At 45.5% G+C, this 27,883-nt stretch overlaps 3 protein-coding genes and 4 non-coding genes across 7 annotated transcripts in view; 1 reads left to right on the top strand and 6 right to left on the bottom strand.

Annotated features, from left to right (window-relative positions):
- MPP1 (MAGUK p55 scaffold protein 1) overlaps positions 1 to 2,589 on the top strand; it is a 29,564-nt gene extending 26,975 nt beyond the window's left edge. The window contains exons 11-12 of the mRNA XM_026674687.2: positions 866 to 940; positions 1,639 to 2,589. Coding sequence (XP_026530472.1) covers positions 866 to 940; positions 1,639 to 1,815 — 252 coding nt within the window. The 3' untranslated portion in view covers positions 1,816 to 2,589. The remainder of the gene's footprint in view (positions 1 to 865; positions 941 to 1,638) is intronic.
- Positions 2,590 to 3,373: 784 nt separating this feature from the next.
- Positions 3,374 to 20,427, bottom strand: DKC1 (dyskerin pseudouridine synthase 1). The gene is made up of 15 exons (XM_026674686.2): positions 20,387 to 20,427; positions 18,524 to 18,576; positions 16,945 to 17,031; positions 16,528 to 16,619; positions 15,712 to 15,896; positions 15,534 to 15,598; positions 14,723 to 14,849; positions 14,233 to 14,363; positions 13,003 to 13,146; positions 11,221 to 11,341; positions 8,308 to 8,426; positions 7,426 to 7,532; positions 6,562 to 6,628; positions 5,984 to 6,142; positions 3,374 to 4,229 (listed from the first exon to the last, which is right to left on the bottom strand). Exons 1-15 carry the CDS (start codon positions 20,400 to 20,402, stop codon positions 4,161 to 4,163), a joined length of 1,542 nt encoding a protein of 513 aa, XP_026530471.2. The 5' UTR covers positions 20,403 to 20,427; the 3' UTR covers positions 3,374 to 4,160.
- Positions 7,765 to 7,840, bottom strand: LOC113416677 (small nucleolar RNA SNORD83). The gene has a single exon (XR_003371491.1). It is a non-coding gene; the product is annotated as a small nucleolar RNA SNORD83 (small nucleolar RNA).
- LOC113416680 (small nucleolar RNA SNORD17) lies at positions 9,911 to 10,159 on the bottom strand. The gene has a single exon (XR_003371494.2). It is a non-coding gene; the product is annotated as a small nucleolar RNA SNORD17 (small nucleolar RNA).
- LOC113416679 (small nucleolar RNA SNORA36 family) lies at positions 14,052 to 14,188 on the bottom strand. Its single transcript, XR_003371493.1, has one exon. It is a non-coding gene; the product is annotated as a small nucleolar RNA SNORA36 family (small nucleolar RNA).
- On the bottom strand, positions 14,464 to 14,539 carry LOC113416678 (small nucleolar RNA SNORD83). The gene has a single exon (XR_003371492.1). It is a non-coding gene; the product is annotated as a small nucleolar RNA SNORD83 (small nucleolar RNA).
- Positions 20,428 to 23,653: 3,226 nt separating the features above from the next.
- On the bottom strand, positions 23,654 to 25,689 carry LOC113416664 (40-kDa huntingtin-associated protein-like). The gene has a single exon (XM_026674688.2). The coding sequence runs from the start codon at positions 25,646 to 25,648 to the stop codon at positions 24,587 to 24,589; it is 1,062 nt and encodes a 353-aa protein (XP_026530473.2). The 5' UTR covers positions 25,649 to 25,689; the 3' UTR covers positions 23,654 to 24,586.
- Between the last annotated feature and the right edge of the window lie 2,194 nt (positions 25,690 to 27,883).

Raw genomic sequence — 27,883 nt, 5'->3', positions numbered from 1 at the left:
CGTTTAATCAGCAGGTTAAACTTGTCAGCATCCTTCTTTGTATTGCACTAAGATAAAAGAAAGAGGGCAAGAATGTAAATTCCATAAACATTCAGGGAGCAGAAACAAGTGGACTATATTAAGACACATCGGAACCAAGAAAAAAAGATGGAAGTAGGTGTCTGAAGGTTGAATCATGGCAAGCGAGCCAAACTTTGCTCATCTGAGAAGCTTCGTTGCTTATCCAAGCAACTTCATCAAGCAATGGAATTTCTTAGAATGAATAAAGTTTGGTCCAGTTGCCACGATTCAACTTTTAGACACCTGTGGCCTGGATGGTTGAGTCTTTTTGACGTATGATAGAAGTAGATCTTTCCATTTATTGTTCCTCAATTGGGAAATGACACGGAAAGTGATCCAAAACATCTTGGGAAACGGATGTGCAGTAGAGCAATTGGCACTGGAAAGCAAATTGAGTATGCACCTGTCAATGGAAGATCCCACTTTCCTTTATACCAGGGGTGTCCAACCTTGGCAACTTTAAGACTTGTGGACTTCAACTCCCAGAATTCCTCAGCCAGCTTTGCTGGCTGAGGAATTCTGGGAGTTGAAGTCCACAAGTCTTAAAGTTGCCAAGGTTGGACACCTGCTTTATACTATCTCCAACTCTGCAATCTCTATTCAGGTAGACATTTCTGAGAGGCCAGCATCAAGAATAGAGCAACCACCACTTAAAACAAGAATGGAAATTAACCGTATCTATGTCCATTTGTGCTACAGCAACCCAAACCTTGAAATGTAAATAGGCAGACCTGAAATAAGTCAGGGAAATAGGCTACCTTTTTGATTTAAGGCAGAAATTTACTCTCTCTCTTCCTTTTGACAGACACTGAAAATCATCCACACTGCTGATTTTTCTCCTTTCGTGGTGTTCGTTGTTCCTCCAAAGCAAGCTGATCAGGTATCTAGCGGTGGGGCCTTTATGTGAAATTATAAATGCTCTTTTGAGTTTAAATGAAGAACTCTCCTTCCTTAACACTTAGCTCTCTTGAGCATAGCTTTTTACTCAATCCTTCCTCCATGGATGCGTTATCCAGACAGTGAAGATGTAGCTACCTGAATTCCAGCAATTCCTGGTTATATAACCTAAAACCTCTTAGTTGTTGTGATTTTTGGAAGATTTTGTCAACTGTGGCTTAGTGGAATAAAAGATACACACGCGAACGATTATAAAAGTTGAAACCTTTTTTTGAGTTTTTTTTCAAATCAATGGCAGGTAATCCTTGGCTTCCAACTGAACATATAATGACTATTAGAAGTTGTAACAGACTTCTCCCCCAAAAAGGTATTATACCCCGATTGCAAAATCTTGATGGCCACCCCCATCATGTGACTATATTTTGGACACTTGGCAACCAGTCCACCTTTTCCTGTTTCTGCCATTACAGCTGTAAGTCAAGGACTATTTGTTATATATTTTTTTAAAAAAATCAATCTGAAATGCATCAGTAGATAGAAGAGCAAAAGAGGAGAGTTGGCTTATTATGGTCTTCACAGATGTGTATTTTTTTTTTAAGCCGAGCATCGTTTCTTCACAGTACTTGTAAGTAAAACACCTGCATGCTGTGGCCTCACCCTTGTATTTTTCTTTCTCTACAGATAGAAGGCTTGCAGCAGCTTCAGAAGGATACAGAGGCCATCCAGAACAGATACGCCCATTACTTTAATTTGGTGCTGGTGAACAACGGTGTGGAAGAGAGCCTGGAACGGCTGCAGGCGGCTTTCGACCAGGCATGCAGCTCCCCACAATGGGTGCCAGTTTCTTGGGTGTATTGAGCTGGCAGCACCATTTAGGCCAACTCATGGCGGCATGTTGAAAGACAATAAAAAGAGCCAGCCTCTTCCCTGCTCTCTACGCTTCTGCCCGATACACAACCTTCTTGGAGCTACACCATCGCCTGTTACTGCCAGAACGCAAGTCCAGTCCTTCCAGCTGCAAACATCCTCAGAAAAGCATCTATGGATGCAGCTTGCCTCTTTCTTTGTTCTGTATTTCCATTTATTTGCAGATGTTAGCAGCAGGGGACGGTCCCAAGAATACTCCTCTTCCGCTGTCAATAAGGTTTTAAACAGGGATACTAAGAACACATTCTAAGTAAAAGCCATAATGCCATGAATGTTAAGAGCTGTGTTTTAACGCCAACGCGTTTTCCTGGTTTTTCTTTTCCACTTGTGCTAAGAGGTTCCCTTCAAAATTCTGCATGAATGAGATTTACTCCTTCGCTCATCTTTTTGGCAGAGGGCAGAGAACTTTGAACTGATGTTGGACGTCCTGTTAAACTAGGAGTGTTTTTATTTTATTTTTTGCCTCAGTCACATAAGTGTTCTACCACTGCACCCAAGCACACCACCAAGGGGGGGGTACCGCCCTCAAATAACTACCTTTGTAACTAACAGGGATAAGCAGAAGGGAGCATGGATGACCGTGTGTTCAATCCCATGCTTTTGAGGATGCCAAAAAAAAAATATTGAAACAAATGTGCAATAAACATTCAGTTGAATCCATTACAGGGAAAATTTAACAAGTAGCAATAAAATATGATTCAAAAACGTGGCTGCGAGTTTCATTGTACCCATTTTTTATGAACATTGGAAACTGAAGGTAGAGTCCAAGGGATGCTATCAAACTTCTAAGGAAGTGAACAGTTCCTCTTGGTTAAGGCACATTGCAGTTAGCTAAACCAGCAAATACTGTGGCTAGTGTTTCCCAACCTTGGAAAATTTAAGATGTGTGGACTTCAATTTCCAGCCAGCATGCTGAATTCATATCATGAAAATTATGGCAATACTACCGTTCTGTTCTCAGCAACATGAATACAATTAATCTTGCTGATATGATATAGACAGTCCTTACTTAATGACCAGTTGCTCGGCAACTATTTGAAGTTATGACAGACCCCCAAATAGTACCAATGGCCTGGTTTTGGGAGTTTCAACAGCCCTCCTGCAGTCACAATTTCAGTTTGGATGCTTGGCAACTTAGCCATCTGTAGTATGCCATAGTGACACAAATCATGATTTGTTTTTGTTTTTTCCTTTTGCTGGTCTTTTCTGCCAAAAAAATGCCCATAGTTTTGCTTAATGACGATGTAATTTCTTTCAACCACTGTAAAAAAAGGTTGTAAAACGGGGTTGGTGCCTCAACTTAAGATGGGAATTCCAGGCTCCATTGTGGCTGTAATTTGAGGGCTAACATTATATTCTGAGGACGACAAATTGGGGGGGGGGGAAGGAAGGAAGGGTACCATTTCTCTGGGCTCTCTTATCTCAACTGCTGTCCATTTCTCCCTAGTTTTGCAGTAGCGTAGTCCAGCCAAAGAAAGCACGATTGGAATCAGATAGGTGAACTTTTAATTAGAAAAGCTTTTTAAAATTAGCATCGGTACTCTGCCTAGAAAGGGAGGACGGGATAAGCCTGGACCAGACCATCCTGCTGAAAGAGGTGATGCCTCTCTACTATTGTGAGCACGAGAGATCAATTTTCACAACCTTCTTTCTGGAGACTTGTTTGGGGAAGGGGAGAAAAAAATAAGTCCTTGAATTCTGTTCTCGAGTTAAACCGGATGACTGATGTCCTCCCTTCCCTTGTCAATACAAATTATCAAGTTCCTTTTTTGAAGGAACAAAAAGCTTTAGCGCCCCCTGAGTGGGAAATGTCTGGACTTGTTCTGAATCAAGGCAAGTAAAAAAAAAAAAAAAAACACACAGAAAAAAGAAAAGGTTACAAAAACATTTTTAAAAAACGAAGCATCTGACAGTATCTGGCTTCACTGCTTTCTCCTCTTAAATCTTCACCAACATTCAGCAGCTCTTCGGGGCCTGATAGATACAAAAAGAGGGTTGCTAACAGTGCCAACATTGAGCATCGCAGCACCCTGAAAGTCCCAAGGACCAGGGAGCGAGTCTGCTGCCTCGATTATCTCAAACTATCCTTAGAACAGGACAGAGAAAGGGGGGCTGCGCCACATTTGGCCTGCCCCAATAATTTGCACAGCAATCAGGACAAGCCTCTACACGCTGATCCAGTCTGCATTTTCTCTGCGAAGGCCTTTTGTGGGCTTTTTTTTTTTTTGGCCTTCCCAAACTGGTCCAGGCTGCTGGCTCTGGATGGCAGCGAGGAGTTATTCCGAACTCTCCTCTATTTCTTCTCGTTTCTTCTTCTTCTTCTTTTTCACGCTCAGATCGCTGACCTGGGGGGGAAGAAGAGAAGAGCTCAAAAGAGAGCCAAATTCCCAACACTATTCTCTGGAGAACCCAAAGATTCCCATTTTATTTCCAAGAAGATTGAGTTCCCAAGGATGTCAGCTAAAAGTCATTTGAAAGTAGCTTGAAGGTTTTCAATCTGGCACGGCAATTGAAAAAAAAACAACGTTGTGCAGTTGTGGCAACCTCCCTTTTATTGCTGTATCGCAGGGGATCTTCAAACTTGACAGCTTTAAGACTTGTGGACTTCCAACCAACAGAATTCCTCCTCCAGTCATGTTAGCTCAGGAATTCTGGAAGTTGAAGTCCGCAAGTCTTAAACTTGCCACGTTTGGAGACCCTTGCTGTATCGGATGCTGCTCTGGACATGCACACCTTGCTCTTGTAAAGGGGCCATCCCAGGTCAAGCCTGTCTTACCCCACCACATTTGCAGATGTTTTCAGTGGGTAATAGAATTATCTTGTTTTCACACAGACCTTTCTGGGATTTGCATATCTGGTTAAACCACCCAAAAATGACCAAGGTGGTAGGAAAATGCTGTAACAGGTAATCTAGATCAGTGGTCGCCAACCGGTGGGCCAGGGACCACTGGTGCTCCGCGAGAATATTTTGGTGGTCCAGAGAAATGTCACCCTCAAAGCAATTAATCCAGGCTGCGTGGGAACACAAGGCTTGTGTCACTTGCATTGCGAACAACACGAGATAGTGAGGGGAGGGGGGGAAGGGCGGAGGGGGGAACTTGCTCCACTCGCCCCACACTCCTGGCCTGGCCACTGGGGTCCTTCTTTCTGCTTCTTTCTTCTTCCGCTTTTGGCTGCACGCAAGGAAAGCAGCAAAAGTCTTTCTTTCTCTCCCCCAAACTCCCCCAGAAATGAGTCTTTGGGACCCTGCAAGGCCTCCTGCTCCAAGTGGCTGCGGCAGCACAACAAGTCTCACAAAGACTCATTTCTGGCGGAGTTTGGGGGAGAGAAAGAAAGACTTCTGCTGCTTCTGCTGTTTTCCTTGCATGAAGCCGAAAGTCTCTCTCTCTCTCCTCCTGAGAACGGAGCTGGAGACAGTATCCTGCAATCCCAAATAAAGAATGATTGATTGGTAGGGAAACGGGGTGGGGAATTTTCCTGCAGACATTTTTTTGGGATTTTCCCAGGGTCTCTGATCTGCGGGATTTAAAATTATGAGTTTGGTGGTCCCTGAGGTCCAAAAGGTTGGCGACCCAATCTAGATGACTGATCACTTAGCTGACCGTTTGACCTTCCGACAGACCTCCCTGGGAATACTGAGAACCTGGATTCAAAAATGTCCTGTCACCTGACTACACTTTGGATGGTTAGCAACTCGGCAGCATTTACGGCAGGTTGTATCATTCCATGTTTGCATTTCACAACATTTTTGGCAAAATCCAATATTTCCAGGGTCTTTTTTTGGCAAAACATGCCTATAGCAATCTATTGGTTCACTTAAGGACCATTGCAAGGAAGGTTGTAATATAGGTGATTACATCCACTAGTTACAACTATGCTGGACAACCTCCATTACAGTCATAATTTGAGGACTACCTGTATAAGTTTCTCTGGCCCGATGAAACGTATTGTGTGATCAGATTTACTCAATTTTCAACGGCTGAAATATTCACTAACAGCAATTAACACACCCGTGCATGTGAAAACAAGGATGCTGTTCTTTTGACCGCACACCCCAAGAGATTGCCAAAATTGTGGCAATGGATTACAGGGGGCTTACCATTTCAACTAACTCTCCGCTGCTCTCCGCAGACTCCATCTTCCTCTTTTCTTTCTTTTTCTTCTTCTTCTTCTTCATCTCCGCTTGCTCCTCTGGAGAGGCTGGGGGAGATGAAGCTACTGGTTCTGGATCTCCATCGCTCTGGATTTTTCTTTTCTTCTGAGAAAGGAAAACAAGACAAGAACATCAGAAGCCAATTCTGCAGCTGAATTGCTGCTTTTGCTCTTTCAGAAACAGAATAGCCTGTATCTGTGATCTGTGAATTCTGGTATCTTCTCTATTATTATTATTATTATTATTATTATTATTATTATTATTATTATTATTATTATTATTATTATTAATTAATATTATGTATTTAATTAATTTATTAATGATTATTATTAAAGTGGAACTGAAGCTTTGCAAAACATTTGGTTTCAAGCTAATCTGAGCGTGCAAAACTAACTTGTTTTGAGTCTTGTTTTTTTCAAACTCGAAGAACAGCTGCTCAAAGCTCAGCGCATTACCGAAGGCCTGAAGCCAAGAACTTTTTGTGCTTAAAATCATTTGAAAGACTTTGCAATAAACCAACCAACCTTTGGCATCCTCTCCGGCTGCTCTTCCGGCTCCATCTTCTCTTCTGCCTCCTTCTTTACAGAAACCCTGTGAAGAAAACAGGCGTTTTTAGTTTGCACTATTCAGCTAAGATGGAAGTGCCCATCTACCCTGAAGGAGAAATGTGATGTCTGGAAAGCTGGCATAGAAGACACCCACGTGCAGGGAGCCCGGAAGCAGCTTCCCCACGTTCGTATAGCAGGCTGACTCCCTCTAGAGCCATGGAGAGCAGGCAAGAAAGGGATAACTGCCTGCTAGCCCAAACCCCCCAAGAAAAGGACCCTCTCTCCATCTGCAGCTCCCTCTCACTTTCCTAGTGGGACTGACTTTAAGAGGCCAGAAACCAGCAAGAGCCACGGTGGCGCAGTGGTGAGAGAGAGGGCAGTACTGCAGGCTACTTCTGCTGACTGCCTGCAATTTGGCAGTTCGAGTCTCACTAGGCTCGACTCAGGCTTCCATCCTTCTAAGGCCGGTAAAATGAGGAGCCAGATTGTTGGAGGCAAGATGCTGACTCTGTACACCGCTTAGAGAGGTCTGGAAAGCACTGTGAAGCGGGATATAAGTCCAAGTGCTATTTCTATTGCCCTTCCTTCCTTGTGGTTAGAATGCAGAGTTGCAGGCTAATTCTGCATTTCACTGCCAGCAGTTCGATCTTGACTGGGCTCAAGGTTGACTCGGCCTTCCATCCTTCCAAGGTGGGTAAAATGAGGACCCCGATTGTTGGGGGCAAGAGGCTGGCTCTGTAAACCACTTAGAAAGGGGCTGAAAAAGCACCATGAAGCGGCATGTAAGTTTAAGCGCTATTGCTATGGCTTAATGGCTATGCTATGGCTGCAATTTGTTACCTGTTATAATCTACATAGTCTTTTTTCCAAGCTTGTGGGGTTTTTTCGTTAGGTTTGCCGCGAGCGTCCAACAATCCTTGCTTGATCATCATCTTCTTCTGAGAAGCCTGAGGAGAAATAGGGAGACTGTTCAATTTCGACATTGCCTTTGGCTGATAACACTGTGCAAAAAAAAAAAAAAGAAGAAGTCCCAAAATAAAAACCAAACTGACATCCAGTTTGCTGCCACACTTCAAAGATGGTGAGAGCTCCACAGATATCCAAATGGATATCCAAAAGGTCAGGATGGCTGTAGGTGAGCTGAAATCTCCAACTCTTGCACGCCCAGCCCAGGTAGAGAGCCATCAGTCTTGGGTGATAGATGGGTGTAATCTTTGCACTGAGTGCTCATTGAGCTATTTAAACATCATTTGGCTCACCAAGAAAGGTTTAGAGTCAAGGGCTGCTCCTCAAATTGAGTCAGGCTTAAAAAAGGATTCAAAAGTTCAAAGGAAATCCCTGTTAAACAGTCCGGGGAAAAAGAGAGCAAACGCTGAGGACGCCAACACCCTCAAGTATATCGCCAAGGACCGAAAAGTGGATGACCCAACGGCTCTCTTATTTCTGGACAGCACTGCTACACAGAACCAAAACTGTTTCTGTTTAGAATCCAATGGAAGAGAATATTTATAGCTCAGGTTTGAACTATGGGGACGTGGCGGTCTCTGAGCTCAGCTCTTTTCTTGCAGACATTTCACTACCTGACTAAGTAACATCATCATGATCTGAGGGAGGGTTGTTCAATTCTGCAAGGAAAGGCAGAGCACCAAGGAAGGCAGAGTCTCCAGAATCCGCCAGTCCTTCAGAGAAAGGCAAGTAACCCAGGGCTACCCCAAGACTTACTTTGGGACCAAGCCCCCACTTGCGAGGGTAAGTGTCTCTTTCCATGATCACACGCTTGATCTTGGCTACGATGCCGTGGTCGCAGGTAGAGATCACCGCTGTTGTCATCAAAGCAATAGCTGAAGGAAAAGAGAGAGAGAAGATGAGCGTTCCTAACCAAGAAGTTTTCACGCAGCCTCCGAGTTCACTCTGCCATCAATTTGGGAAGGGCTTTGAGTAAAATAGAGCTGGAAGGGGCCCTGGAGGTCTTCTAGTCCAGCCCCCTGCTCGAGCAGGAGAAACCTAGAATATTTCTGATAGGTGACTGTTTACTTTCTTAAAAACCTCCAGAGATGGAGCACCCACGATTTCTGGAGGCAAGCTGTTCCACTGATTAATTGTCCTCACTATTAGGAAATTTCTCCTTAATTCTAGGTTGCTTCTCTCCTCGGTTAGTTTCTAACCATTGTTTCTTGTCCGGCCCTCTGGTGCTTTGGAGAATAATTTGACTGCCTCTTCTTTGGGGCAGCCCCTCAAATACTGGAATATTGATATCATGTCACCTCTAATTCTTCTTTTCTTAGACTAGGCAAACCCAAAACCTGCAGCCATTCTTTGTATGGCTTAGTCTCCAGGCCTTTGATCTTCTTAGTTGCTCTTCTTCGAACTTTTTAATTCTCTGTTTGAACTTGCTGAGCAGAAATATGAGAGTTCCTCCCCAAGATAATCTTACTGCACCCTTTCTTCCTGGTGCCCTATCTTGAAACGATTCTGTCTTTAGAAAACAGATATTTTGTCCTTCTGAATTTTCACCTGGGAAACACACCAATGCCTACAAATACAAAGGAGGAACAGCTCATGCTTACCCAGCTGAGAAAAATCCCCAAGCTGTACAGGTAGTCCTCGACTTACAACAATCCATTTAGTGACTGTCCCAAGTTACAAAGGCTGTGAAAAAAATGACTGATGACCCCTTTTTTCACCCTTACGACTGCATCCCCATGGTCACATGATCAAAATTCAGACGCCTGGCAGTTGCACCGTCCTGGGGTCGTGTTCAGGGGTGGGATGCTACCGGTTCTGCTCGGCTCTATAGAACCGGTAGCTCTGAAGACCAGCAGACACCAAACCGGTTCTGTATCTGCTGCTGTTTGGCCCACCCGGGCTCTTACCTGTCCTTTATTTCCTGCTTTTTCAACCTCAGCTGCTTTGCGCGGCACAGCTGAGGTTGAAAAAGCAGGAAAAAAGAGGCTTTTCAAACGCTGCTCACCCGCACGCAGCGCTTGTCAGCTCTCCGGGCGGCACAGCTTAAGTGTTTTTTTTTACACACGCGCGCAGCAAAACATAGTAACACTGGTTGAATCCCACCCCTTGTCATGTGACCCCTTTTTGCAACCTTCTGACAAGCAAAGTCAGGTTCACGTTAACAACTGCGTCACTAACTTAACTGCAATGATTCACGTAACAACTGGGACAAGAAAGGTCAGGAAATGGGGCAAAACTTGCTTAACTGAACGGTGGTCATAAGTTAAGGACTACCTGTAGTGGAATATTTAATATTCCTCTCCCCCCCCCCCGTATTTCTGCACTTTGGATTTGCAAGAAAAGCACGCCAGAGCCAAATGTGATCAGACAGTTTCATTCTTCTTTGTTGAGTCGGGCCCCATAGGAAAGGGGTCAGGCCCTGCTTCCCTTGCCCAGGTCCAGTCAGCAGCTAGCCAAACATCCCCACAACCTCCAGTAGAACACTGGAAGCCCGGAAGGTGTTTAGAAGCCACGGAACGTCGAGGCCGCAGAACTGAAGCCTCGGCGTGACAGGAAGGGCAGAGCAAGCGGCACTCAGAGAATGGATAAAACGTCGTCATCACTTCACATATAGCCCTGGGCAAACGCAGGTGGGCGCTGAGGGCTTCCAAGAGGAGCAAGGACACAAGGAAGCTGTGCCGGTTATAGGGACCTGCCTTGCAAAAACCAAGAAGGGGGGGGGGGAGAGAGAGCAGAATCTCATTTCTGATCTGCAGGAAAAGCAGCTCTTCCACCATCCGTAAGTCGTGCAATTTCCCTCTTGTGCTATGGCACCAGAAACACATTTAATGTGTCCAGAACAAACGCTTAGCAAGTAAAACTGACAGCATCATTTTATGTGGGGTCGCACTTTTACATCCAAAAACAGGCAAATGCCAAGGATTTTCCCCCACCCCAACCCACCCCCGGTTTGATCACGCCCAATTCTTGGGAGATTGACAGGACAAAATCCTGCAGTTTTCTTGGCATGGTTTCCCCAAAGTTGTCTGCCATTGCCTCCCTCCTGAGGGCTGAGTGTGTGTGACTGGCCCAAGATTGTCCAACTGGCTTTGTGCAGGACTAGAACTCCCACTCGCCCTTCTTCTAGCCTGATGCCTTATCTACGAAAGCAAAGTGGCTCTTTAAAGAGAATATGCTTTTTTAGATGCATAGTTTTTTTTTCCTTCTTTTAGGGTACGTCTAAGGAGCACGTAGTAAAAGAAATGAAGTAATTGAGAGCAATTATTTGTCACTAGCTCTCTTTATCTTTGATCTGTGTTGCTAACAAGTCTTAGGGGATACCTTTTTTGGTCTTTTAATGACCCCGTAGTCCCTTGCAGCGGAGTGGAGTCAGGGCAACTGAATGGAGCTGAAGTCTTTTTACTGGCTGGATGCCTTTCCTGTCGCCAATACAGAGTTCGCTGATATTGACTCATTGTGCCCGGAGAGAGAAATACCTGCTGCTACCTAGGATCCAGCCTCCTGGATTGTGAGGCAAGAGCTCCACCTCTAGGCCAACGCACAGCTCCCCAGAATAATCAGTTATGATCGCAAAGAAAAACAGAAACTCCACCACCTTCTAGAAGGAAAGACGCGATTGGGAAGAATCGTCAGAAGGGCAGCCGCAGACAGCCAGATTCCCATTCTCACCTATGCAGATCGCCTCCCCTTTCGTGGTGATCACGACTATTTCCTGGTTGACTTCAATCCCATCGTCGTACCGCAGTAATCCGGGAAGCATGATCTTTGCACCGTAGCAAATTGCGTTCACCTGGATGGAAAGCAGCAACTAGCTTAAGCAGGGAATTCTACGTTTTCAGCCGGAACGGCTTCTTTTGATTTCTAAGCCTTGCGAACGTACAACACACCGCCACCTTTCATAGCTTTGAACGTTGCGCACAAGGAGCACAGAGGAAAGCTAAAACATGCAATCTTGCCTCAATTCGGCAGCGCTTTTCATTCCTCTTTCTCGCTTACACGTTCGCACAGGTATGTATGTGTGTTTGTGGGTGTATATGTAATTTCTTTTGAGAGCAGGCTTCAGAATTTCATTTTTAAAATGTGTGCCAGTGTGTTCAAAGAAAAAAGCGACAAAACTTAATCTTATGTTGGAGGAAATGAACAGGGCCCTCCCCACCCCCGCAAAAAAAGAAAAAAAAGAAAAAAAAAAAAGAAAAAAGAAAAAAAAGGCCTGCTGAGGCACAAAGAATTCCCAGCTTCCCTAAAATGCCAGTTTACATAAACAGGTTTGAACTTATTTCAGTGACCTGACCCGGGAAATCAAGTCTGTAAAAATAATAATAATAAAAACACTGATTCCATCTCTGGCCTGGGAGCAATAATCCCAGGCACAATTGATTAGTTATGTTCTGGATTTACATTGTGCCATTTCATGCATAACAAGGGCGTCAAGCTCGATTTCACTGAGGGTTGTTGCATCAGGGTTGTGTTTGACCTTGGAAGGGCTGGGGGGAGAGAGGGCGTGGCCACCTCAACATCACTCGTGTCAGGGGGCGCCCGTGGTGGGTGCTCTGCCAGCACAAACGGGCTCCTGGGCTCCGTTTTCGGCTGCGATGACCTCCTGCAACCCTCTGCCAGTGAAAAATGGAGCTTGGGAGGGCCAAGCACAGCCCTGTTTTCGCTGGCAGAGGCACTGCAGGCCGGTCCTTCGCTGTTTCCAGGGTGGCCACGCGGGCCAGATCCGGCCCCTGGGCCTTGAGTTTGACACCCAATGATATAAGGTTAAAGCCGCCTACTATCACCTGCCTCTCCTCTTCCTTTTGAGCAACTGTTCTGACCCAAACCTGGTTTCAAGAGAGTAAACACAAGACAAAGGTAACAGCACAACCTTTTACTGTTTCATTCACGAATCCGGCAGCTTCCAACTAATTAGCTCCAACAAGAGCCTGTGCAAGGCTGCTAAGAACGGATAAAGTTTCTAAACAATAAATCAAAGAGTCTCCAAACACTAACTCAGATATTCTAACATACACCAGGCTCAAGTATCAAATTTCTTTGCCTTCTGTAAAGAACTCCGGTTTCTCAGCTGCCTTTTATCTCTTAAGGGAGGGGCCATTACCTTGCAGCCTTAGTCCTGAGTCGCCCGTGCTGCTGCAGTTGCTCTTTCCTTTGAGCAGCCATGCGCGCACGTGCACTGGGCACAGGCTCCTCGGGGACCTCTTCATAACTGCTGCCAGCCTCCACAATCTCCAAAGGCAGCATTCCACTCCCTGATGGTCCTGGCTCCATCCCTTCATCACACGCAGGCCCCTCATCTGAGTCCTCGCTCTCCGAGACCTCAGCTGTCCACACCTGCTGCCGGCGAACCACAACAGCAAACCTCCCCCCGCTGGAAAGGTAGATCAGGCTGAGCTAATGTGACTATAATAGTGTTCCAAGCCACCAACCGGAAGGCCGTCGGAGGGCACTTACCGCACTGTCCTTCATAACAAGCCGCTTGTGCGAAACCAGCAACTTCTCCAAAGGGAAGATCACCCGCCGGAGATAAGTCTCATCCTTGTTGTTGTCATACTGCCACTGAGCATCCAGCACATCGTGCATGGTCACCATGTGGTCCTAGGAGGAGATCCCCGCCAGACCCTGGTTATTAGAGAGCCTTCTAGCAACATTATAGAGGTTAAAGTTCAGTTGAATTGTTCGTGAGAGGAAGCTGGAATTTTGCTCTTTTTAAGATAGATCTTTTCCACACATACCTACACAACACTGTAGAAGTTTTAAAAACAAAGGTTAAAAACTACCACAGGCTAAAATAACTAATAAGAGGGGGAAAATACTACCTTCATGTTTTTCGTTTTGGGACTCTGTAATCCTATCTAATTCGGGGGTGTCAAACTCAAGGCCTGCGAGCCAGATGTGGCTTGTAGGGCCGTCCTGGAAAAGGTAAGGAGCTGGTCCATGTCGCTTCAGCCTGGTCTACCCAATGCGAAGAGGAAGCATGCCAGCAGTTTGGGGAGTGGTGTCAAACTGGCCACCTATTCACCCATCCCCCCTCCCCAAGGTCAACCGTAACCCTGATGTGGCCCTCAATGAAATTTAGTTTGACACAGGGATGGGATTCTATCGGTCCGGGCCGGTTCTATAGAACCAGTTGTTATTGATTCTGCGCAGTTTGGAGAACTGGCAAATCGCGCCCCTGGCTGGCCCCTCCCCTCCTCCCCACCCAGTCAGTGCTTATTGCACAGGCCCAACATTGCTGGCTGCGTTCTTCCCCACCCAATCGCTCCTTAAGGTGTTTTTTTCTCCCCCTCCCAACAATCAGCTGTGCCTGGATTCCCCTTGCTGTCTTACTGCTTCACCCAGGCGGCTTCCCTGAGACCCAAAAAACCGGGGGGGGGGCTTCTTTTTTGGCAGAGCCCCCCCCCCCACCTAGCCACGCCCACAGAACCGGTTGGTAAAAATTTTGAATCCCACCCCTGGTTTGACACCCCTGATCTAATTCATCTCATTCGGATGCTGCATAATATTGTGGGTTGAGAGAGCCGGACTGGCAGAAAAATGAAACTTTCCACCCCGACGTTCCTCCCAACTATTTACTGTCCCAAAGTTTAATTACCAGCACAGGGGGGGAGAACCCTGAACTGAACTCAACCCTTTGGGGTAGATCAGGCCATCTTGCTTGAAAGGTTCCAATCCTTGACCCACCTTCTCTCCCATGACCCCAGAGCGGACTCGCCGGAGCTCCTGCATCTGACCACCAACTCCCAGCAACAAACCCAGATGCACGCAAAGCGTCCGGATGTAGGTTCCGGCTTCACAGCTCACCCAGAAGATACCTGGAAAAGGGGCAGAGGGGAAAAAGAAAAAAAACACTTGATGCCCAAGATAAGAATATCATCTTGTCAGTAAGAATACGAGCAAACTCTTTTCAATCCAAGCCATCAGAATTGGGTGATAGATGAAATGTCATCTTTGCACGATGGGCTATGTCATCATTTCTACATCATTTGGCTCAGGAAATGCTAATGGCGGGAGGGAGAGCAAAGCTACTGGAAAAGCAGCCGTGGACGGGCTAAGCTGCAGGGAAAGAGGAAAAAGAAAGAGCTGCAGGAAGGGGACTTTTGTTTTTAGCCAGGTCCCAGAAGGGCCAACCTCCCCCACCCACCCGAATGGGGGAAAAAAAGGGTGCCATTACCCAGCCTTCTTTCCGGATCGTATTCAACCAGTTTGCTTTCATAAATGGTTCGGACTCTCAGCTGCCTCTTCACTGCGGCAATGAGGGGAGGTCTCTGAAAAAGGGCACCTGTCAAAGTTTCTATTGCCTACAGAAAGAAAGAAAGAAAGAAAAAATCAAATATTATATCAAGCGGCTCAGAAACAAAGATGAAAGGGAGTTTAGTTACACCCTCCACTGGTTCAGGGAAGCATCAAATTAAGGAAGACCAAACATGGCCAGAGTGGTTATTTAAGCCTGAATATATTGAAATGCCCATCAAAAGTAGAGCCACATTCTCAGCATGTGGTTAATAGCCCTTCTATTCTATCCCTACAACCATTCTATGTTCAAACCATGATTTGCTGGTGCAATTGACATTCGTAGGTAAATGCACATACGTGTTAGTCGTTCCTGGCTCTAGAGGACGGTGCTCATTGCTATCCAAAGACGTCTCCATGGTCATGTGGCCGGCATGACTAAACACCAAAGGTGCACGGAGCACTGTTCCCTTCCCACCAAAGGGGTCCCTATTTTTCTACTTGCATTTTTTACATGTTTTTGAACTGCTAAGTTGGCAGAAGCTGGGACAAGGAACGGGAGCTCACTCCGTTACGCGGCGCTAGGGATTCGAACCGCCAAACTGCCGACCTTTCTGATCGACAAGCTCAGCGTCTTAGCCTCTGAGCCACCGAGTCCCTTTCACAGCTAGACCTTTCTTATCCATCCCATCCATAGTTAGACATAAAAGACAAGAGATGAAAGTTTCATTTCCTGACTGGCCAAAACTTACCCTCGAAAGCTGAATTTCACTCTCAATTGCATTGTGCAGCCGAACGATTCCCACATACTCTTTGCCTGGAAGATGACATAAGAGTCGTAAGGAGGGGCCACTTGAATTTTACTGTTTTCCATCTCGAGGCTGAAGGCTCTCTCTCTCACAAAGCAGAGACACAAAGCAGATGATGTACCTGCGCTTTGCTGAGACTTGACCAAACGTGTTGCTCGCTCAATGCACACAATCAGGCACCCGGTAACTTTGGGGTCCAATGTGCCGCTATGGCCTGTCTTCTCAACACGGAGAATGCGGCGGATCCAGGCCACCACCTCATGGGAAGAAGGGTTGGAAGGCTTATCCAGATTGATGAAGCCTGTCCTAGGACAAAAACCAGGGATTCGATTTAAGGTAATGACTCAAAACGAGAAGAAGGTAAAAGAAACCCAACTCAACAACGTAATGTTTAAAGTGTAAGGCTGGCAACTGTGACTTCTAGTCCCACCTCAGGCAAGAAGCCAGTTGGACCATCTTGGGCCAGCCCCACTCTCTCAGCCCTAGGGAGGAGGAAATGGCAAACCGTTTCTGGATTCTTGCCAAGAAAACTGCAGTGACTTTTATCTAGGCAACTGCCATGTACCAAGATAGATTCGAAGGCATCCATGCTCCCCCCCCCAAAAAAAAGATTTCAAGCGTATTACAGGGTTCACTGTAAGTTTAAGTTGCAATGAACATTAATCTGTAAAATATTAAACTGGATTCTCTTGTTTCTGTCTTGTTTTCAATTTGGCAAACTAGTAAACATTCCTTAGATGATTTACGACGTTCTGTGCTACAACAATGGATAGGTTTTTCTCTTCCAAACTGTCAACTGTTATAAACAGAAACTGGTGCCTATAAATAGGTGTACTGAAAACCCAAGGAGAGAAGATTTTTGTGATTCTGAAATTTCATAAGTTGCCAAAGAAAGGTGGAAGAAAAGGCGATTTTATATTGTGTAACACAATCTTACCTTACATACTCAGCAATTTCTCTTTTTAAGGGATTGCAGCCTGAAGGAAGTGGGGTGTAGTGTGCAGTCCTCACGTTTAATTTGTCAAAATTCTACAAACCCCAAAACAAAGCAAAATTATATTTAGTTTATAGGGAAATCGGAATTTGGAGCAATACTCCAAAGTGTTTATTGGATGTTATACATCTGATTTTACTTGGCAAAAAGCCTTTGCAAATTGCCTCCCGCCTCTACATAAATTCCTTGGAGCATAATATGCACTGACAGCTCCATAACGACACCAATACCTGAAATTTACTCTTAAAAAAATGAAGACCATTTTCCACCATTTTCTGAATTGTAAATTATCTTGTGTCTGCACAAAAAAATGTCGCACTGACATTAAACCAACCTATTTCACTGGTGTAACTATCTTACTTTGAGAAGCAAAGGCCATTGTGATGTATCCAGCTGGGCCACTCTTGATTCAGGCTTGATAAGGAATTCTTCTGTATGTTGTATATCCTAAAAACAATCGGATTAGTAGATTAATAACTGGGACTGTGAACAAGAATGTGGAAAACTTGTCTTGCAGCTAAGATTGGTCTTAAAATAAACTGCCTCTCCAAAACAAGAGATGAAACACGTGCTTGTATCATATTATTCATTAATGACTTGCAAAGGATAGTTTTCAGTAAGGAAATACGGAAGCTGTAGCACATTCTAATCTCTGCAGATGGTAGCACCATCTGGTGGGGCTAAAGAGCTATGCAGGGACAGAGCCGAATGCGAGACAGGAATTCCATGGCTGCAGGCTAAACCAGGTAATCAAAAACCATCCCAGAAAAAGGGAACTGCAAGCCAGGGCTGTCTTAAGGCATGGGCCTGACTTCATTGATAGCATAGGGGCACCATAATAATCTGTGTATGTTAACCCATCAATGCACCTTGTATCTTATACAGCAACATATTGCTGCAGAGCATGTTTTTAATGTCGCAACAATGATTTCGTTGGAAGTGCCAATAAAATAAATATGTGTTTAATTTTATATACCATTTACATTTTTATTCCTGTGAGTAGTTGTCGTAGGGGCCCCACTACACTGCTTTGCCCGGGGGCCCATAATGCTGTTAAGATGGCCCTGTGGCAAGCTATTTCTAAATGGTTGCCAAGAAAGCCACAGACTTATCAGTGAAGTCAGGAGTCGACTTTGATTCTAGGAAGACTTTACTTTTGCTTAAATTAGAAATAAAAAAACCATGAATGAACGCTCAGATCGACAAACTTCTTTCACTATGCTTCAGAAAGTACTTTTAAAAATAAGTCAGATGGGAAGCTATTGCCTAGTAGAATAGAGAAGAATAGTACAGGTAGTTTCAACTTACAACTATTTCTTCAATGGCCGTTTGAAATTACAAGGACACTGAAGAGAGAGACTTATGGCTCATTTTCACTTATAACCCTTGCAGCATCCCAAGGTCACACAATCTAAATTTGGGCACTTGGCAATTGGCATGTAGCCCCATGATAGTTGCATGGTCCTGAGTTCACCATCTGTGACTTTCCCAGCCGGCCTCTGACAAGCAAAGTCAACGGGGGAAGCAAGATTTGCTTAATGACTGCATGATTCACTTAACAACTACAGTGTTTCACTTAACAATTGTGGCAAAAAAGTGTAAAATGGGGCAAAACTCATTGAATAATCTCCTTGCCTAGTAACAGAAATGTTGGGTTCAATTGTGGTTCTAAGTTGAAGACTACCTGTAACAAATTCTTTCTAAAGATGTATATGCACATTATGGACACATGAGAAAACATCATGAGCACTACAGAAAAATAAAAATGGGATCTGTAGATAATGATATTGTAGAAGTGCTAATCTTTGTGTTGTGGGGTTAATAAAGTAGCAATGTTCCAGTAATGCAAGTTAAATTATACATTTATTTGGGAACACTCAATGAGGCTTAAAACAGCTTGCTGCACAAATTGGCAAACTATAATAATCGGCAAACTTACAGCAACATCTTCATCTGGCAAAGACTTCTTTTTCTTCTTGTGTTTCTTAGAAACTGAATGGTATAAGCAAAAATAATAAAAATTAGCATCTGTTACAAACTTAAAAGATAGAAACAGATCTGGAAATACCACTTTATTGGTCTACCAAAATCAAGCTATTTGATTAATTTGATTAATTTTATTTATTTGATTAATTTATTTATTTATTTGATTTATTTGATTAATGCTGATGAGGTTTATGCACATTATTTTAATAAACAGTTGACAAAAGCTGGATGAATGAAGGTAGTACAAAAAAGGAGAAATATTGATACCTTTTATTTATTTGTATCCCACCTTTGTTATTTTTACAAATAACTCAAGGCGGCCAACTTATCCAACACACTTTTCTATTTTAACAAGAACTCCCAACTGTTCTTGTAATGAGATAATTAGGACTCAAAGAGAATGAAAAAATTGGAGAATTTATACTTAGAGAAGATTCATTTCAAACTTCTTATAAATATATAAGAATAGGATAAATATATTCATGGTTGAATTTTTAGCATCAACACATTTGGTGGATTGCAATGTAAAGATGTATCTTCCAAAATGGCCTACCAGGCCCATTTGGGATCACACCAACAAAATTGCAATACATTGCAAGCAACTCACATTAGACACAACCATGCAACTCAATGTTAAACGTGTCCAAAAGCAGGATAAAAAGAGTACTAATGAGCAGGAAAGCAATGCAAGGCATTCATCCAATCAGGGTAACACATACATTAACTATCAAATACATCCATCAAAGCCCAATGGGTGACTTTAGGGCAATCACTCTCTTTCAAGCCACCCCACCTCACAGGGCTGTTGTTGGGGAAAAAAGAGAAGTCCTGAGCATTAGGAATGTTTGCCGCTACACACACACACACACAATCAAAAGGAGGGATAAAATAATAGAAGCACTAATGAAACAAAATAAACACATATATGCACACACACACATATAAAAGGAGGGATAAAATAGGAACAATAATGAAACGAAATAATTATACACACACAAGCACATATTTATATATGAGGAATGACATAGGAGCAATAAGGAAACGAAATAAATAAATAAATAAATACACACACACACACACACACATATATATATATATATACACACACACACACACACACATATTTATACATAAAAGGGGAGATAAAATAGCACCAATGAAACATAATAAACATATATATGCACACACACGTAAAGGCATATACATACACATAAGAGGAGGGATAAAATAATAGGAGCAATAATGAAGCGAAATTATACACAGACACATTTATATATAAAAGGACGGATGAAAAAGGAGCAATAATGAAACGAAATAATTATACACACACGCATAAAAGGAAGGATAAAATAATAATGGGAGCAATAACGAAACGTCCCAGCCCAAGGTTTCCAGGCCAGCCTCCGACTGCGGGAGTCCCCAAATTGCACTTCTGGATAAAGTGAAAAGCTCCCTTTGGGGAACCTGGAGGCCAAGGCGCTGCGAGAGGAAAATCCGGCCTCCCCCACACCCGAAGCTCCCCGATTCTCCACAGCCCGCTTGGAGAGGTTCCTGCAACCCTCTTGCAAAGCCTCCCTGACTCCCGCCGCCCCGTCAAGGGCTCCGGTGCGTTTCTCCCCGCGCGCCCGGGAAGCACGTGCTCCCCTCCTTTACGAGCCTTTCAGAAACTGCGGGGGGGGAGAGGGGGGTTCCAGGAGAAAAAGGAGGCCCCGCGTGAGCCCCGGGGCCTTTCCACCCGGCCCCCCGCCCGCCTCTTCCCCGCCGGCCGTTCGAGATCCCTGAGGGCGCCTGAGGGAAAGCCGCGTCTCGCGCCCACCTGTCCCGTCCGCCATCTTGGCTGCGCCACGCGCTTGCTTCGGACTCACGCGCGCTGCTTTGCAGCTATCCCGCCAACCCCGCTCTCACCGGAAGCGGCCTCTCCGCCCACTTCCGCCTCCCCATCCCGGCAGGCAGTGCGCCGAAGGGAAGGCGGAGTGGGGGGCGGGGGGAGTTGAAAGGATCATCGAGGATAGAGAATGAAATGGCCCAGCAGAGTTGGAGGGGGAAGAGGGGGAAAACGACAATTATATAGACTAACGAAAGTTAGACTGACCCGCTCCTCTCTTGTTTGCGGGTCTAGTCTTTCACTTACATTTTAGTGACGGTTCAAAGTTACGATGGCACTGAAAAAAGTGACTTGTGACCGTTTTTCATACTTATGACCGTAGCAGCATTCACATGATCAAAATTCAACCGCTTGGCATATGGTTCATATTTATGACGGTCAGTGTCCCGGAGTTACAGGATCCCCTTTTCTGACCTTCTGACAAAAGTAAAGTTCAATGAGGAAGCCAGATTCACTTAATGACCGTGTGACTCATTTAACCACCGCAATGATTTGCGTAACAAACATGGCAAGAATAGTCGCAAAATGGGGCAAACTCTCTTTACAAATGTTTCGCTTAGCAACATCAACTTTGGGCTCAACTGCCGTCATAACTCGTGGAGTAGCAGCATGACAAGCCAGATAATGCTAACTGGGGGCGAATTCTGAAAAGTTCAAATCCGCATGTCTGAATGTTTCCAAACCTGAGCAATGCCTTACCAGCCCAACCTTATTTGCAACCTGATGGATGGTCACTGGAGGCTTTCCCTCCTTTAAATCTAATTGGGATAGTAGCAACAAAGCAGCAGGTTGGGGGGGAAAAAAAAGATTGCTTTCTCTATTATGGTCAAAAGGGCCCAGCAGAGATTATACTACCTGAGACTTCTCAGAAAACAACTGAATGAAAAACTGATGGCGACCTTCTACCGCTGCGCCATAGAGAATATCTTAACTTACTGTACCTCTGTATGGTTTGCCAATTGCACAGGGGCAGATAGGAAAGCACTCCAGAGGGTTAATGTCATTGCCCAGAAAATCATGGGTTGCCCTCTCCCCTCTTTGGAAGAGCTTTATAGCTCCCGCTGCCCTAAGAAAGTTCAAAAACACTCTTAAAGATCCATCTCATCCTGGGAACCTTTTTTTAAAACTATTACCATCTGGATAATAAAAACAAGGACAAATAGGCTGGAAAACAGCTTCTATCCCAGAGCAGTAGCTCTTTTGAATTCTACTGTACAGTGCAACACTAATACAGCATCAGGGGTTTTCAGTTCAATTATATAGAATGCGAAGGATATGTGTTTGTGTTCATTTTCATAGTCATAATGTACATTGAAGATGGTATTTAATTTCATTGTACGAGGTGCAATGACAATAAACTAAACTTATGGATGGTTATGATAGTTGGACCTTTAAAAAGGGAAGAAAATCTACTTGTTTTGAGCTGTGAAAGCTCCTCCGTATCACTTGGACAGCAAATGGGACTAACAAACAAGTACTGGAGTGTGTAACACCAGGCATATCACTAGAGAAGGCAAAATGACACTTTCTCATGGCCTGAAATTTGTTTCTTGTGAAATCTGTTTCTGTGTCATGCGGGGGAACTTACCGGAGAAAGCAATTATGTTTGGAAGAGTTAGTGATAAAAGGAAACCGGACCACCAATGACTGGACACTATCAAAGCTGATACTGGAGCATGAAAAACTCAAAAGACGCAGAGCAAGATCAGAAGATGTGGAGAGACCTGGCCCCAAAGTTGGACTTTTGACTTGAATAAATAACATCATTATTGCTTATTGGGGGGGGGGGGATGGGGGGGACGACTTTGTTAAGTGAATTATCTGTAAGCAAGAGGCTACCCGCCATCCCTTGGCTCATATAGGCAGAAAATGGGTGCCTTGCATGGGAGGCCAGAGGATGAATCAGCTTCACTTGAGAATCTATATAAAAGCAAAAGACCACTCACGCATCATCACAAAATCTCCAGAACCGTTAAGTCTACAAACTTGAAATTTGGCACGTATGTTCCTCTTGGCTTCTAGGTGCTCACTGAGAAAGGATTTTTCAAAATGACCATCAGAGCATTTAAAGCAGGTGTTCAACCTTGGCACTTTAGGATTTCAATCTCCCAGACTCCTCAGCCAGCTTTGCTGGCTGAGGAATTCTGGGAGTTGAAGTCCACAAGTCTTAAAGTTGCCAAGGTTGGACACCCCTGATTTAAAGTATATCATATATTATTATTAACAGGCTCTGTTGCTAAGGAGTTCTACTCCCCCTCCCCACCTGAAATCTCTTCCAAATGCAAAACACAAGCAGGAGTTTCAGTTTCACAGCAGCAACCAGCTTTAGTACAGAACAGTTGAGCTAAGCCACGCCCAGGCTCCTTGCTGACTCCTTGCTCACACAGAAAATACTGATTCAGTTTCCAAACAGCCCTCAATTCTCTCACACACAGACAGGACACTTGCCAGATGAATACCGATGATGGATGCTGGTAGGCAGAGGCAGAATTTTCCCATCCTTATTTTCCTCCCCAAAAACTAAGCCCGACCATAGTTTCATAGCGAAGCACAGGTATCGAGCAAGTATGTTATACTGGTACTTAGGACTGGACGATACAGGAGGCAGCACCTTGCACACCGACATCAGCTGGGAAAGCTCTCTTCATCACCTCAGTGAGTTTGGCTCACAAAGTGCAAGCAAGTTGGACTGGGATGTTTTCAGGAGCAGGAACCCAAGCTTTAGGCTGTCTCCTTCCAAAATATAGTAGAAGGCATACTCATTTCATTATTAGATCACTTTGCGTTCATCTGTAAGAATAGTAATTACTAAAAATCTCTGTACCAGGCCAAGTGCTTTTGTCACTTCAGTGTTCCTGCTGCAACAGACATGAGGTCAAATTGATATTAAAATATAGCATGCCAACATTTTAATCGTAATGTGTTGAATGGGTCACAATTGCGTGTCACATAAATTAAGCCCAAATTAAACTAGCACATACCAGCAAGTTGGTTCCAATGCAGCTACTGAAATGCCTTAATTATGATGGGAAAGAATTGCAAAAATCAATAGGGCAAGATTTTTAATGCTACAGCATAAATCTCTTTTTACTCTAATAACATAAAGGGGCACTTGTTCATAAAGTAATAGTGCATATTTAAAATTGAATATACCTTGAGGGGAAAAGGTTACTTAAAAATATCAGGCTTCCCCACATCCCAATTAAGAAACCAGTTTATTTTCAAAGAACTCATGTCAGATCCAAATCAAATTACACAACCAGCTGACTCAAGCAAGGTAAACATTCAGATTATTTCAAGGCAGAAATTAATCCAATACAGAATCCTGAGAACACCATTTAGAAATCCCATTTGGGTTCAAATACAGAAATATTGTGAAATTCCCTCAACTCTCCCAAATTGTTGTTCACATCATCCATGTTGATTTTAATATAGCCTCCATCAGAAGCAACAGCACTGAGAAGAACACAATACACTTGGCAACACTGATCAAAATGGCTTCTAAAGCTTTCCGTCACCTCAATGAAAACAAGAGAACTGCTCCGGTCAGTTTTCAGCCAACATTGCAAAGCTCATTTCACTTGTGGCCTGTGGGATGAAGAATGAATTTCTAAGCAGCCACAAAATAGAATACGGGCCAACAGTATATGCGCAGTTCTCTCAAGCTCATAATTTAAGTTCAAGGAATGACAAGGTAGAAAGAACCAGGAATATCGGGGGAAAAACTCCCTGTGGCACAGGCAAAAAATAGGTTTAAAAATGGAAGGAGATATCATCCAATGTATTGGGGGCTCATAGGTATCCACACTTCATCCTGTGGGAAGCTTAGTGACATTTAACGCACAGAGCAAGGGTCTTCAAACTTGGCAAATTTAAGACTTGTGGACTTCAACTCCCAGAATCCTTGATCTAACATGGCTGGAGGAGGAATTCTGGGAGTTGGAGTCCACAAGTCTTAAAGCCTTCAAGTTTGAAGATCCCTGGGACAGAGGAACAAAAATTGAAAGTTTCACCCTCTTCCCACTGACTACTGCGGGAAGGTTTGCTCAAGTTCTTTCGACTCTTCCACCCAGACCTATCCATGGATGGAGAGCATTGGAAATGTAACACCAGGGGCACACACACACCCCGTCAGAACCCCTGACCGGAGGGCACCATCATCTCCTGCACCACCAAGTGCAACAGGTTGTTCTGCTCCGCCGTCAGCAGCGGCCACAGTTCCTTCTGCAGAACCTTCAGAGATTCCAAGTCTTTCTCCTGGCAGGCCATGACGGTGGACTGGAGCAGCAAGAAAAGCTCAGGAGGAAGATAGCCCGAGGAGGCATCCAGGGCTTCCCAAGAGTACTTCTCCAAGGTCTGGGCGTGTTCGGGCAGCAGCTTGGATGGCGGAGGCTGCAGCAGGAGCAAGAGCAGCACTCGGGTGACCTCGCAGTGGAGCAGGTGGTCAAGGAAGGCGCCGGGCAGCGACGGGGCACCGCTGGAGGAGGAGGAGGAGGCAGGGGCGTTGGTTGAGGGTCCGCAGCCGCCCCCTTGGGCCAGCTGCTGGGCCTGCGTCAGCACCGCCAGGGCGCCGTCGTAGTCGCGGCCGAGCAGCAGGCAGGAGGCAACGTCTCGCAGCCCGTGCAGCGCCTCCAAGGGCAGATGGCCCGCGGCCAGCAGGTCGGCAGCGCGCAGGAAAGCCGGCACGGCTTGGCTCGGCTCTCCGGCGGAGCGCAGCTCGTTGCCCAGCTCCAGCCACAGCCCGGCCGCCAGCGCCGGCTGCCCCAAGTCGACGTGGAGACGAGCGGCGAAGGCCACGCAGCCGTGGGCGGCCGGCAGGTACTCGGAGAGGCCCAAGCCGGGGCCTTGCCGCAGGCGGAGCTCCCGCTCGTGGCGCAGCCAGAGGCGCGCCGCCTCGGCTAGCGCTGCTGCTTCTCCCGCCGGGTGGCCCAAGCTCTGGGCGCAGCGCGCCACCGCCAGCTGGCACCAGGCCGCGTACGGGAGGCTCTCCTGGGCGCGCAGCTCCCGCGCCAGCGCCGCGAACTGCTCCGACGCCTCCGACACGTTGGGCTTGCGCAGGAAGCGCTTGCGGAGCTTGGACGACACCAGCCGGTAGCGCGTCAGGAAATCGCCGCCGGCGCCGGCACCCGAAGACGACTCGCCGGGGCCGAAGCCCGAAGACAAGCCAGCCCCGGTGCCCGGGACGGAGAGCATGGCGCCTTCCTTCTCGAGGGGGCTCTTTCTCGCGTCGCGCCGGAAGTGACGCCTCCGCGTTGCTTAGAAACAGCCCGGATGTGGAAACGGACGGGGTGGGTGGAGGCTAAGGGAGGTCTGCACGAGCAGCTGATTGGCTGATTTAAAATGGGGGGGGGGATGAGAACGGCTCTATTCCGGGTAGTCCTCGACTTATGACTGCAAGGGAGCCTAAAAATTATGCTGCTAAAATGAGACAGTGGTTAAATTAAGGTGTTTTTTTGCCCCATTTTATGACCTTTTCTGGCCACGTTTGTGATGCGAATCGCTGCAGGTCTTAAGTTAGTAGCACGGCCGTTAAGTGAATCTGGCTCCCCCCCCCCATGGACTTGGCTTGTCGCCAAAGGGGATCACTTGAGCCCTGGGACCATCATAAATGTGAATCACTCGCCAAGCTGTCTGAATTTGAATCACATAACCACAGGGGTGCTGCAACGGTGTGAAAAACGGTCACAAGTCACTTTTCAGTGCAGTTGTACTTTTGAACGGTCACTAAAACTGTTGTAAGTTGAGGACTACCTGTGAGTGTGGCCACAACTTCTGTGCGAGTTGAGGAATGAATTAATGAAATTAATCAGAATAAAGCTGGAAGGGACCTTGGAGGTCTTCTAGTCCAACCCCCCCTGCCCAAAGAAGAGACCCTTGGCCAGTGATGGCAAAGCTATGGCATGTGTACCACAGGTGGCATGTAGAGCCCTCTCAGTGGGCACACGCGCCATCGCCAGCTGATCTTCTCGTTTCTGGTGTGCACATGGGCACTGGCTAACTGGTCTTCGAGGGTGCTGGAGTGCTGGAAAATGGCCAAAAAAATAGCCAAAAAATCAGGGCATTTTTCCAGCCGTTTTTTGGGCTGGTTAGGGGCTGGTTTTGGCCTGAAAACGGCTCGAAAAACAGCCTGGAAAACAGCCAAAAACGGCCCAGAAACTGGCCAAAAGCAGGCTGTTTTCCAAGCCATTTTCAGACTAAAAAGGGCCCAAAAAGCAACCTGAAAAACGGCCCCCAAAATGGTCTGGTTTGGGGACATTTTGGGGGCCGTTTTCAGGCCATAAACAGCCTGGAAAACAGCCTAGAAAACGGTCCCCAAAATGGCCTGAAAACAGCCAAAAAACAGGCATGCGTACACTGGCCAGGTGGTCTTTGGTTTTCCGGCATGCACATACATGTGCATTCCAGTTTGGGCACTTGGTGCCGAAAAGGTTCGCCATTCTCTGCCCTAGGCCATTTCAGACAAGTGGCTGTCCAATCTCTTCTTAAAAGCCTGCAGTGATGAAGCACCTACAACTTCTAAAAACAAGCCCTCCCACTGGTTAATTATTCTCCCTGTCAAGAAATTTCTTCCTAGTTCTTGGTTGCCTCATAATTCACACATGGATCCTGGTTAGTTAAATAAACCCCAGTTGGCTTGGATTCACATACTTTGCAATGGAAACCATGTTTTGCAAACAGTGGCGTTAGCCGCGTGATCCCGCACACTGCTAAACCCTGACCCTGATTTAATAAAACATATTTGTTGAGGTTTGCATAATGTGGCTGTGCCTATTCGAATAATTTGCCTTGACCTAATGACATGGCTGGTAAGACAACCTATGGCTGGGTTTTCGCATCATTAGGAACGACACAAATAACACAATTGGCATGTATTTTGCATGACTCCAGTGTTCTCAACTGTGGGAACCATCCAATGCAATGTCTATGGAGATTCTCCATCATCCACGTTCTGGTTGTCCCAAAGGTGCTTTTTTCCAAAGATTGCCTCTTTGGACTTTCTGGTTTTTCTTTGAAGACTTTCTGGTTTTTCTTTGAAGAATTTTCACTTCTCATCCGAGAAGCTTCTTCCGCTCTGACTAGATGATGATGGGGAATGGAAGGATTGATGCTCCTTGCAGACATTCTTCCATTCCCCACCATCCAGTCAGAGCGGAAGAAGCTTCTTGGATGAGAAGCGAAACGTCTTCAAGGAAAAACCAGAAAGTCCAGTTGAGCACCTTTGGGACAGCCAATGCAATGAATATCCTCCTTTCTCAGCTGAGAAGAGATAGGAAGTTACATGCTCATTATTCCAATATTTTAAAATGTTTGGGGGCAGATTCACAAAGCAGTCATTGGTTTTATGGCTCTTCCCATACAATACACTGGGCTGAAATGCGTTGTGCAAAGCGGGTTCCATAAGCCGTGAGGTTAGCACATTCTGTGAAC

The sequence above is a fragment of the Notechis scutatus genome, chromosome 10 (genome assembly GCF_049901735.1).
Source record: "Notechis scutatus isolate UNSWTSFEM ecotype Mainland chromosome 10, rNotScu1.2, whole genome shotgun sequence".
NCBI classification, from domain to species: Eukaryota; Metazoa; Chordata; class Lepidosauria; order Squamata; family Elapidae; genus Notechis; species Notechis scutatus.
The sequence above is the reverse complement of the archived record's forward strand: the minus strand, read 5'-3'. Positions and strand labels throughout refer to the sequence as shown.

Excerpts from the sequence above, each read along its gene's own strand:
- DKC1 (XM_026674686.2), bottom strand. Across the intron at positions 8,427-11,220 it reads AGGGGAGGCGATCTGCATAG|CTATTGCTTTGATGACAACA; the intron begins GTGAGAATGGGA and ends CTTTTCCTTCAG. Across the intron at positions 4,230-5,983 it reads GCGGAGAGTTAGTTGAAATG|GTCAGCGATCTGAGCGTGAA; the intron begins GTAAGCCCCCTG and ends CTTCCCCCCCAG.
- LOC113416664 (XM_026674688.2), bottom strand. The coding sequence starts at position 25,648 with ATGCTCTCCGTCCCGGGCACCGGGGCTGGCTTGTCTTCGGGCTTCGGC.